The sequence below is a fragment of the Telopea speciosissima genome, chromosome 5 (genome assembly GCF_018873765.1).
Source record: "Telopea speciosissima isolate NSW1024214 ecotype Mountain lineage chromosome 5, Tspe_v1, whole genome shotgun sequence".
In the NCBI taxonomy this organism is placed as follows: Eukaryota; Viridiplantae; Streptophyta; class Magnoliopsida; order Proteales; family Proteaceae; genus Telopea; species Telopea speciosissima.
In genome coordinates this window covers 10,199,057-10,211,452 of record NC_057920.1, presented here as the reverse complement: position 1 = coordinate 10,211,452, position 12,396 = coordinate 10,199,057, and the positions used below count along the sequence as shown (strand labels likewise).

Genomic DNA, 12,396 nt, shown 5'->3' with positions numbered 1-12,396 from the left:
TCCCTTGAGTCAAGACTCAGGAGTCGAGAGCGAAAGGAGTTTGCAGGAGATCGTAAGGAGCCCACAATGCATCCAATGGACAAGGTCGATTAGAATCGAGTCGAGCCCATGGCTTACCTTTTCCACTCCAATGCAAAAGACTCACTGGACCCGGATGCAAATCCCTACAGAGCCCCCAGAAATTGTCGCCGCCGAGCCCGTGTTGATTCCACCGGTGATCTACAGGGGCAATATTCCCTGCAAAGACAAGCAAAAATGGTGGCAACGAACCCAATTCGTAAATCCTCATTCGCTTCTGTAACTCCATCCACTCCACAATCTTGGTAGTGTAATCCCCAGAACGCCATCGCTCGAGATCGATAACCATGACTCCGGTGTTAAAGTAGCAAGCTTTACGACCGGCGAAGATCAAGGAGAGAGAAGGATTAGACCAGAAGGTTGGAGTGAAGTAAGAGGTGAAATTGGCATTGCAGTACTCTGGAGCTGCTAAGACAGAGTGATCACCGAGTGGGGTAGCGGCGAGTTTGGCGATGTCGTCGACAAGGACGAGATCCGAGTCGAGGTAGACGACTCGACGGACGCAGAGTGGTAAGAGATTAGCGAGGTAGTTGCGAGCATAGTTAAGTGGGCAGTCGAGTGCGGCACGAATTGAGGTGGAGATGAGACCTGCCACGGCGGAGTCATCAAAAGTGTAAACTTGGAACCTCAAATATGGGAAGGATTTGGCAATGGTGCTTCGTAGGTGAACGGCGTCGGCAGAGGCAGAGGCGACGAAATGGAAGGCAACGTTTTGTGGGCATGAGGAGTGTTGGAGAACCGATTGGATGGCTGCCATGGATCCCCTCAGGTAAGCTGCATCAAGCGTCATTGCTACGTGTACGATATGATCAGAGCAAAAGTAGGATCCTTCATGGTCGTTGCTGCTTTCATCATCTGGGATCGGGAGACATTCTGGAGAATTGTAGAACTCAGGGGCTTCTCTGAAATTGGGAGAAGCAGAGGAGGTGGTGGTGATTAATGAGAAGCTTAGGCTAAGCATAAGATTCAAAAGATAGAAGATGTGATTGGGTGTTGGTTTGGGCATGTTTAGGTTCTTCTGCCTCAGCCAGTGTTACAGAGAAGAAGAAGAAGAACTAAGGAGGAAAAGGAAGGGGAGGGGAGGGGAGCTTTCTTCTTCCTTGTAGAACTGATGATGTAGTTTAAGTAATTTGCCTTCGAACCCACGTTGGTTTCAAATCCAAAAAAACGAAAAAAAAGAAAAAAAAGAGTGCAGAGAAAGGGAGACTAGATGGCTGGCGAGTCAAGGTTCCTGGGAAGGAAGTCGTTGGCGTTACATTACTTTAAATTATTTCCAGTCTTTATAAAATTGTAGAAATTTCTCCCTTGGCTACCCTTTTCTCTTTCTCTTTCTCTCTCTTTCTCTCATCTCATCATCATTAATTAAAGTGATCCGTGATTCATGAAGTATTTACTTAAGTTCCTATTTCAATTACAGACCTTTTGAATTGAATGATCTCTTATCATCTCTTTTGTTTTTGTTTTTGTTTTTTCTCTGGAGATGAGGAAAATTGTAGATTATGGTTAATGGTTCGTGATCATGTGTGGGTAGAGCTCGCTTACGCAGTAAGGGAAGAGCAGAGGTGTGGAGGAAGAGATAATGAGAAAGACACCACCAAATTAAATACAGATGGAGAGGGACATACCAACGCTTGCAGTTGCTGGACATTGGAACCATCATTTCTGAGGCTAATGATGTCAAGCTAAGAAATCAAATCAGACCCCTTCAAACCAATTTAAAAATCAAGGAATGGGTTGATGACAAGTTACAATTAGATTTTGATTTTCCTTAGGGAAGGGACAATGTTTTAGGATTGAGCATCAAGTGCACGTACTAATAAATTCCCTAGGAATTCTTCTTTGTATGGTCTTTTTCTTTGATTTTCCCACTTCGTCATTGGTATTTTGTTTTGCAGTTTTATTGTAATTCAACCTAATGGCTGCAGGTTAGAGTTGGAAAACAGTCTCTTCGCAGAACGAGAGTTAAGGTTACATACATTATAACCCTCCCCTCGTAGAACGGGAGTTAAGGTTATATACATTATAACATTAGAGTTGGAAAACAATCTCTTCGCAGAACGAGAGTTAAGGTTACATACATTATAACCCTCCCCTCGCAGAACGGGAGTTAAGGTTATATACATTATAACATTCCCCTGACTCTGTAGTGGCAGGAGTCTCATGCATTGAGTACACCTTTTAAAATATAATATAAATTAAAATTTAAAGATTTTAATCAAGCCTCAGGTAGCATTAGGGTTTATACAACACTTGATTATTCCAGTAATCACAAGTAAGAAAAACAACACTCACCAACCCTTGTTTAGGAATAGTATCAAAGAATCTTCTCCACTAAGTGTAGAGTTCAAAACTCTAGAATCAAATCAAATCAAATAAGAGAGACTGAGAAATAGATGTTACCTGTATGCAGTGGGAGATAATAGAAAGAATAGGGCTTTACATGTATGGCTTGGATGAGAAATCCTACCTTATCTCACAAGAGACAATTTACGCTATGTTTGGATGCCAAGAAAAGAAAAAAACATAATGAGACAAAAATCATGATGATACAATAACTGATTTTTTTATTTTCTTTTCTTGACATCCAAACATATGTACCAATAAATAAGGTACATAAGAGACTGTTACAACTCACCACATATTTTTCACATACATAAACACCAACCTTAACGGATTTCAATCTTCTCCAGCGCTCTCATCTTCCAGTGAGGTGAAGTGAGGGGCTGGCTGCATGACACATGGATTATTCTAAATCCAACGGATGGCTGGTTTTCTTCTTTTAATCCAGCCGTTGAATTTGGAATAATCCATGTGTCATGCAACCAACCCCTCATTGAGTCTCTTCCCAATGTAAGTGAGGTCGCTCCCCTCTATTGAGCTTTCCTTTTATGAGTCAAACTTTATTTCTTAAATAAAGATTACTTATTCTTAAGGACAAATAAACAGTGGAAATAAGTATTAAGCCCAAAAACAACAGTTTTACTTTGATTTACTCCCTTCACTTAATAATATTGCATAACAGACCTATATAAATGAAAATAATTATTATCGCACCCCTAGTACATTGGGCCATCATACAGAGAGAATCTTAATCACTAATTAGAAATAAAACAAATTTTCAAAATATTTGAAAAAATAATTATTAATAAATAATATTAAATTCTTTGTAAACTATTAACAAAGCTTGTCACCGAATTTGGAATTTATGTCCAATCATAATAAGATATCTCTCTTAATACTCTTCTAATTTGGAAATCATAGGAAACATTATGAATTTAAGGCACTGATATATAACCAGGGAGGTGTCAGTTGTTAGTATACTAAAACCTTTAATATTCTATTACAATGATAACGACTTTTCAAGTCTAGGGTTCTATTATTATAAAATAGGGAAAGACACAGGGCTGCGCAAAATGACCGCCATACCCTTGGGAATTTTTGCCTTTCCATGGGGTGCGGCGGTCATTTTGCATAGTTTTGTGATTGGGTGCAAAGGTCGCGCACTGAAGGCAGGTATTATTCTTTCTCCCTATAAAATATTATTGAGAATCTACCGATAATAATCCATACGAGATTCTCAAGCAATCCGCGAATCGATATACCTCAATATATGCACTCACTTGTATTTGAAATCATTATTCCTAAGAACACATAGTGCGACAAGCATATGAACAAAAAGATCCATTTTTGTCCCTAGCTGTAAAAAATTTGAAGTATTGACCTAAGGACAAGCATGCGCCTGCTAATTTCATGCAAATTAACAGTTTATGTTTGATTGAAATTGCTTTAATTGATATACAAATCCAACAATTTTAGTAAGGGTCGTGCTCTATGTAACCATGGTTTTTATTTTTTATTTATTTGATAAATTTCTATATAACCATGGTTATTTACATTTAGTTTTTCACCGTATCAAAATTACCCTTCTTTGTACAAAAGGATGTGGTCTTCTTTGTCCTTTACAAGGCATACATGATAATTTAAAATTTTATGTATCGTATAACCATAATCTCCATTTCTCTTATATGATCCACATCAGATAATGATAGATTCAATAAAATAGTGCATGGTTACATGGGAATTATTCCTTTTTAATTAGTAAAATCGATGAAACATTATAGCATAGCTATAAAGTTCTTAGACGTTTGGGAAAAAGAACGTTAACCGCCAATCAGTCGCATGGTTCCTATGCCCAGACATAGGAGTCCGTGAAAAAACTGCTAGCCTTCAGTAAAATTGAAAACCCTATCTAAACCAATGCTTCTGTGCGCACTCTCATTGATCCCACACCCGGGGGGGTCTATAGGACATGAAAAGAATAGAACCCCCTTCTAATTGTCAATTTGGTCCAATACCAAATCATCATCTTACCAAACAAAAAATATACCAAATAATCTTTTTAATATTTAATTGCAGCCACTTCCTCTACCGACACTATCGCTCTCACCAATTTAATCAACTCCCATCACTTCCCACTCCTCCCTCAATGTGATAGTACTCAAAAATCATCCCTGGCACATGGACAATGACTCATCGGATCACCTATCTGTATGTGTAGGCTTCACGTATGATTGATGATGAGATATGTTCATCTCCTATCATTACAAGTACATGAACATGTATTTGTGGAAATAAAAGGTATATGTCATCACCTTATGGTATGTGAAGTATACATGTACGGTTAGGTGATCCAGACACAACAATTATTGTGATTCAATCAAAATTTCATTGTGTAAATACCATGGTTAAGTGGGTGAGTCTAGGTGGAACGATTAAGTTGCGCTATTACAACCTGAAGTACGTAAGACTAGAAGCATGTACCAGACTCGTTATCAAGATTTTCCACATGGGTAATAAACCCGGGACTCTCTACGATGCTTGTTAGCTATTAGTAAAGACAACCTATTTTGTTCATCAGTTCCCGCCTAAACTCAGGTCTATTTAGTATTTGTGTACTCAAGACATTCTTCCATCAGCCTATAAATAGATGAACAGTAGTCAAAGTACAAAGGGTGAAATCATTGAATCTTAAGCCTCCTGCTCTTTCTATTTCCTTTCAATTGTCGTTTCTTGAAAATCTAACTTAGACATTAGAGAGTCTCCCTCGGAACCCACTCCGATCATCTCTCTTCAATCTTGTTTTCTTAACTCTGTGTGTATATGCTGCTTCACCTCACTTGGATTTCCGATGCAACACAACTTATTCGTTGCAGGTTCAAAACTTGAAAATAGTCTCTCCCCTAATCTCTTGAACCCTACAGTAGCGAGAACCTCTTGCGCTGAAATGCTGTTTTATATTTTTGAATTACTCAAATGTCAAATTTCAATTTCAAATCCAATAATCTCCCAATATATGTAATGTACGTCACCATTTACCAAAAAAAAAAAAAAAAAGAAGAAGAAGAAGTTGTGTCCATACATGACGTTCGTGTAGTCTACTGCATGCAAGGTTTTAAATGCGGAACAACCCCGGGCCTGATAGGCCCACACACGAAGTCAAGAACAGACCTCACACATGCACGGATAGACCACTCAGTACCAACCATGTGGTACGGTCCACTTCTCAATCACATTTGTGAAAAAATTCAAAAAAATATGTATTTTACAAATAAGATGCCACGTGTAGCTTTTGCATTAGGACCCAAGGGATTAGGGGAAAACCAAGGAAGTGAGCGCCTTAATTGTTGGAGTAGAAAGCAACGCGGGGCCGTGAGAGTCCAAATTAAGGGCGTGCGGTGGTCACTATCTCTCTCTACCGCCCACGGATGGGTCCATGTGACCTAACTATGACTACTGACTACGACTCAACGATCCATTCCTCTCGATCTTAATCTTAATTTGTTTCTTACCAAAAAAAAAAAATCCAAATTTGCTTTCTTCCCATTTGTCACTCATCAGGTCTCTCCGGGTTCTCCGGGGCTCGATCCCTTGCTATTTATTTTACCTCTACGCAGACTCAGTTACGTACACTGTTTCCATCCCTTTCGTCTTCCATCATCAACATGTGAGTATGTGAGATTATGTCTCCCTTTCTTCCTCCTAACCTCCTCTTTTAAGCTTTCTATGCTTTCCTTTTGGTTTTGGATTTGGATTTGCTGTCTTCGCTTGCGTCTCCATGCGAACTTCTGTTAGTATTTCCCAATTTTCACTACATCTTACATTTATACGTTTATCATTTTCACAACACCATTCAAATGTTAATCCCAAAAAAAAAAAAAAAAAAAAAAAAAACCTTCACTCCGCTCTATGCCGTAGCGCAGGTTGCGCCCAAACACATGGGCCTACCACTCAGGGGGGCAGGATAGTCATTATGCCCACCTCCATGTGTCTAGGCGCAGCCTACGTCCCAGGCATAGAGAACATTCTCCCATAATAATAATATACTGTAACTTAACACCCACTTTGTCTATCTTTGTCTTCTCTCATTTGAAATGACTCCACTGCCTTCATGTATGATGCCCCGGCACGTGAGCGGTGTGCCTATCCCTCTCCCTAATAATGATATTATACCAATTTTGTTGAAGCTCGAATTTTGTGAACATATTTTCTCCATTATGCTTTACTCATAAGATAGGTTTTAGGCTTTTCGTCATGAAAACATTACACCACGTAGCACAAATCAATAGGTTGGTTTTGATTCATCCAAAAAAAAAAAAAAAAAAATTTACTCAAGATTTTGTACGGAAAAATTTTCATGTAAATAACACATGTGAAATGATGATGTGACAATTCTGATCATTAAATACACAATATATGATAAAAATTAACCACATGCCAAACGTTGAGCCTAATTCAATAACACTCTCCCTTTGACCAATAGCATGTATTGTTCCATGTATGTCAAACTTCATAGATACCATATGAATTTACCTAGAATATATCATCTTTTGCAAACACTTTAGCAAGCTTAGAATCACGGTCCAAGTAATTTTACCACACAATAAAAAAATAAAAAATAAAAAATTCACAGATCAAGAAATTAGAATCGATCACCGCAGATTTCAATCCAAACCCGGAAGAATCGGCCATATTTTGCAATATATGAATTAAAAATATTCAGCGCAAGAGCCTTAAAATCACTAGAATGGATCAGCCGATGTGATTGATTCTCATCTGAATCAACTGATTCCACCAATCTAATCTCGATTACTTACACCGTGTTCAAAACACTTAAATTAATAAAATTGCATAATATAAAAGCAATCACTTTTCATTAGATTCACATACATGTTGGAAGTATCTAATACAAAGCTTAAGCTAATAGATGGATTTGCGTAACATTATACAAAAACATCCAAGCTCCAACAGTTTTCTAATGTGGGTTTATTCCAACGCTCACTATTGTGTGTTACCTCTCTTTTGGGTAGCAATACATGTAATGTTTAACCTATCTTTTTGGTGACCATACATACATGAATTATCAACATAATGACTTCATTAGCTCTCATACCATTTTAAAATTTTCAACCCAAAAGTTTAAGCTATTAGATAGAGAAACCCAATGGTATCTAATAATGCATCATGAAATTTTCAAGAAATTATAAATCCTTTTTATTCAAAGTTGCTAGTCATGCTTGTACCGTTGTTTTTTTTTTTTTTTTTTTTTTTAACCTAGAACTAAGAAAAACCATATAATGAAGCTAATTTTTTAGGAAAATAGGATCTTTATTAGAGAGTGTGATCTACGCCATCACTCCCATGGGTTTTTCTCTCTCCTCTCCATAATAAAACTACTTCCACACTTCCCACTCCCTTTTTATAACTTCCGCCATTAAGGTCTACATTTCTTTTTAAGTGCTATATATATAAATATATATGTTTTGAAATTTACTGGGGGCATTCTTGAGGCCAAAAGGCATGACATTCCATTCGTAATGGTCAAAAGGTATGATAAAAGCAGTTTTGTATTTGTCATCTTTGTAGATCTGGACTTGCCAGAAACCAGACTTCATGTTGAATTTGAAAAATATGGTGGACTGGTAGAGTTTTTGGAGGAGGTCTTTTTTGTTGGGTATAGGATAATGGATCCATTGTGCAGTGATGTGGGTGCTAGCAGATGCTGCTGATCCAGGAATGGACCCTTTGTCACACTCAGAGAGAGTAACCCTCAGCGATCTACCATTTTACAGGTAGTCTTCTACTGTGCTTTGAATAAGCGGTTGAGCCAACCAAATAAATATGAAATATTTGAAATAAAATTTTGAAGTATATATATATATATATGGAACTGACTTTCATGCACAACCGTGCATAAGAAAAATCCTTCACACTTCTTTTTAATAACCGTCAGATTCAAATATTTATGAAAACATATTAATTTATTCAGAATCATGTGCATAAGAAATTGGGATCGAGCATCATGTGCCCTATATTGCACAGAATATTAAAGGGGGTGGGGGTAGAAACAATTAAAAGATTATTAAATAAATCCGTAAAAGCGTATCAGATCATGGCCGTCCGTGGGGTCACCGACATCTGACTCACGTGGGTCCCACGTGGTCAGCTTACAGCCCACCAAAAAGTAAAAGTCAGCCCAACGCGTTTGTACGACACATGATCTCCCCCTGTCTTCACGCGGAGAACCTCCGGTCCTTTCCAAGCCCCAACCATAAGTCCATAATTGATCAAAGAGCATCATTCTTTCGTCAGCTTCAACACTACTAGCCCTAGCCCTAGCCCTAGCCCTAGCCCTAGCCCCTCTAAATATAGAAAAAAATAAAAAAGTACTGTACTTTTTGTACGTAAGCGCGTGTTATACTCAAATTAAAGGTTCTTTTATTTCCCCACGGCCAAGAGTCTCTCTTTCTCTCTCTCTCTTTTCTTCTTCGCATCATCGATCTTCTCCTTCTTCTGTCTGTACGTATACGTGTACGTGTACGTGTACGTGCATGAATGGGCCATGGAAAGTCTAGATTTTGGTTCTGGGTTTTAACACGTTTCATGGAAACTGGATAGAAATTCAATGCTTCACCTAACGTCAGATTCAGATTCAAAGTTTAAATATTATGAAATCCGTACTGCCGGACACAACAAATTCGAGTTAAAGGCTTGGACTCACATTGGCATTACACAGATGGAAGTTTCTTCACTTAACTAGCTGTTTGCACACTTAAAATGCTCTTTCATCCTTTGTGTTGTTAATGTGTCTACAAATTGAAGTTCATTAAAATAAAAAATTAAAAAAGGGTTCAACAGTTTGGATCGAGACCGAAATTGGCTGCCAATTCCAATCCGATTTCATTTTGAATCGGTTAAAAAAATCCTAAAATCGGCCAAAAGTCACCTAAGAATGGGAATCTACACTGTTCCAGATTAGGGTGAATTGGGATCGGGGCTGGTCTATTCCTCCACCGATCTGACTCCGACTCCTCAAACCCTGCTTGAAATACTCATTTCGAAATCAATCCTCCAAAGTCTCTATAGTCATAGAATTCACTGTGTTGTACATGCCACTAAGCACAAGAAGGGCACCCAGAGAGAGAGAGAGAGAGAGAGAGAGAGAGAGAAGATAATGTATCTGGAATCTGAGTTACCAGCGTTGGAGTTGAAAGCTTATAGAGTAGTGGGTCTTGATGATATTAATCTTAGTCATTATGGAGTAATGGAGGTGGAGACTAGACTCACTGAAAGAATGGAATAGGAGTAATCCAATCGTTTCTCAGACAAGCTGAGCCACACATGCTCTGCCGCTTCATATACCTTCTGCCGCAGCAAGTGTGACACAGATCCGGCTCCTCTCCAGGAACCCCAGCACACAGGGAGCCATCCCCGGCGCACATCAGCGCCATTGGATGTGTCCCTGGGCACTGGGCTCCCTGTAGACGAGTCCAATTCGTGTGTCACTGTTAATCTATTAGAGAACCCTTTTTGGTGGGCTTAACATATTACGAAATGAACTTAAACCTGATGAGTTAGGCCCACAACTCTTGTCCCATGAGTATCGATAATTCAAAATTCGGCTGATATTCTGTGTGCCGCAGCACAGCTTGCGCCCAGACACATGGGCCTGCCCATCAGGGGGCAGAGTGGTCAATTCACCCATCCCATGTGTCTGGGCGCAACCTGCACCCCCAGCACAGAAAACATTTGGCCTTCAAAATTATATCATTTGAAAACTGGGGAATGCCTTTAAAATTTTTACGGATATTACCATATCAGGAATGATCATCTAATCCTAAATGCCTCTGGCATAATAATGAGTCTCCTTACTGTAAGGCACTAGCATTGCGAACAGGTAAGACTATTTAGCTATAGAAAATGAAACTGCTTTTCAAGATCTCAGCACTTAATAGAGTTATCACAGAATTCCGAAATTGTAAGGCAATTTCAGGATGAAACTGGAGAACATGAACATTTGCTGCTAGTGATTTTCTGGTATGGTAAGTTGAAAGTTTCCAGAATCCAACAATTAGTAGAGTCCCACAGTACCTGTCAAACCAACATGAACATACTACATCTTGCATAATTGCATTCATGATCATAGATGGATGAACAAGGCAAGCCTTTTAAGCTCATGTATTAAAGGACCACTACATAATCCAGATTTGGAGCCAACCAGTTCTAGATCCACCTGATATGAGTCAAAGTTTTAAAAAGCAGACTAGGATCATCATGAGTCTTAAATCAGCCAATAAATGTTATCATTCAACCATATAAGATAATCCAATATTAGTGGATGGGCAATATTGGGGAAAGGAATTTAATGCAAGGGGGCCATACAAAAAATGGCTATCTAAATTATAACTCCACGTGAATAGATCAGAGAACACAGAGCACTTGAAGCATCTATATCCCTCCAAGCATAGCAATTGCAAACAAACTCAATAAAAGCAACCACTAATTATTAATTCCCAGTACCCTCAAGAACAATGTTGGACCAAAAGTTCAACCCCATTAACACACAATAAAAATCAGGAAGCTAGCTCACAGATACGATACACCATTTTTAATAACTTGATTACACTGAAAAGGCAAGACATAACTAAAAAGTCCAGAATATAAAACAGGGAATCATAGCAGGCTTCGAAATAACTTTATTCAGCTTTGTACACAGTAAAATAAAATCCACGAAATGAAGTCCAAAATACAATAAGAATGCCATAACAGGCTTAAAAATAACTGCACTAAGTATTTTTTGTGACTAATACAACTTCATAAATCTCCCTGCTTAGAACAATTAACCTTCAACCAAGAAAACTAACAAAAAAGAAAAAACCCAAAAACTCCAAGACTATGTCCAAGGCCTACTTCAAGAAGGAAACATTTAACTTGGTCCAGTTACGTACACAAACAGCTATGTATATAAAGACTGGAAAGAGAAAATGAGGTAATTATCCTTCATTTTCCAAAACAAAGACATGAATATTGGTATTACATTCAATAAATTGACACATAACTCTTTGGGGAAGAAACACAACATCAATTACTTCCTTTTAAGCAAAAGATTAACTGTATGTTATGATCTTTCCCCCCCCCCCCCCTGAAGGTCCTCCATTCTATCTAAACACATTTTCCTACTTAAAAGACACTACTAATGGAAAACAAGAAAGGAACATTCGATAAATGAACAGGTCCTCAAATAAACAGTCCAAATTTAACTCTAATTTATCCAAAGATTTCAAACTTGCCATAGAATTTTTCTCACAGATGGCACCACATAGCATTAATTTGAAAGCTGTACGACATTTAGTGACAACCAGTTTGACAAGAACCACAGACTACCTAAACACATTTCTCATTAAAAAACGAAAAAGAAGCATGCCATCAGCATACTGAAACTTGGGGGGAAGTAGGACTCTTGCTCAGATCAACTAATTTAGAAAATTACAATCTGCTAATGCTTTTTATGAGAGATGCCAGTACAATGCATAATTTGACAACTGGACCAGAACCCAGAACCAAACCAGTTCAGCAATAACCAGAAACATACAGTTCCTACTTCCTCGCACCCAAAATATGTATAGCTAACCCACCAATTGACATGAACAGGCTTGGTTTATGCAGAAGCATCATTCATGAGGGACCATGAGAGCCGCATATTTGTCATCACATAAACTTGGAGGTGGTGTTTTACTTTCTGAGGACCATTAGAAGTCAAAATCCAGTGTCTAATTCCAAAAGAGTCAGCAGCCTCATGAATGGCTCACACAGCAAAGCTGATCACAATATTAGAATAGGCAAGCAAGGTGTCAAGAATCAGCATCAGGCAGCATATTGGAAAGCTTGAATTAAGAGACGTATTGGAGAAAGTAACGCTTGGGACACACTTTGATACAGATGGATATGTCTATGATACATGCAAAAGTAGTTTTTCTAAGC

The 12,396-nt window shown here is 38.4% G+C and overlaps 1 protein-coding gene across 1 annotated transcript; it reads right to left on the bottom strand.

Moving 5' to 3' along the window:
• On the bottom strand, window positions 1–12,138 carry LOC122661106 (probable galacturonosyltransferase-like 1). The gene is made up of 3 exons (XM_043856423.1): window positions 12,134–12,138; window positions 11,198–11,201; window positions 1–1,012 (listed from the first exon to the last, which is right to left on the bottom strand). Exon 3 carries the CDS (start codon window positions 866–868, stop codon window positions 17–19), a length of 852 nt encoding a protein of 283 aa, XP_043712358.1. The 5' UTR covers window positions 869–1,012; window positions 11,198–11,201; window positions 12,134–12,138; the 3' UTR covers window positions 1–16.
• Between the last annotated feature and the right edge of the window lie 258 nt (window positions 12,139–12,396).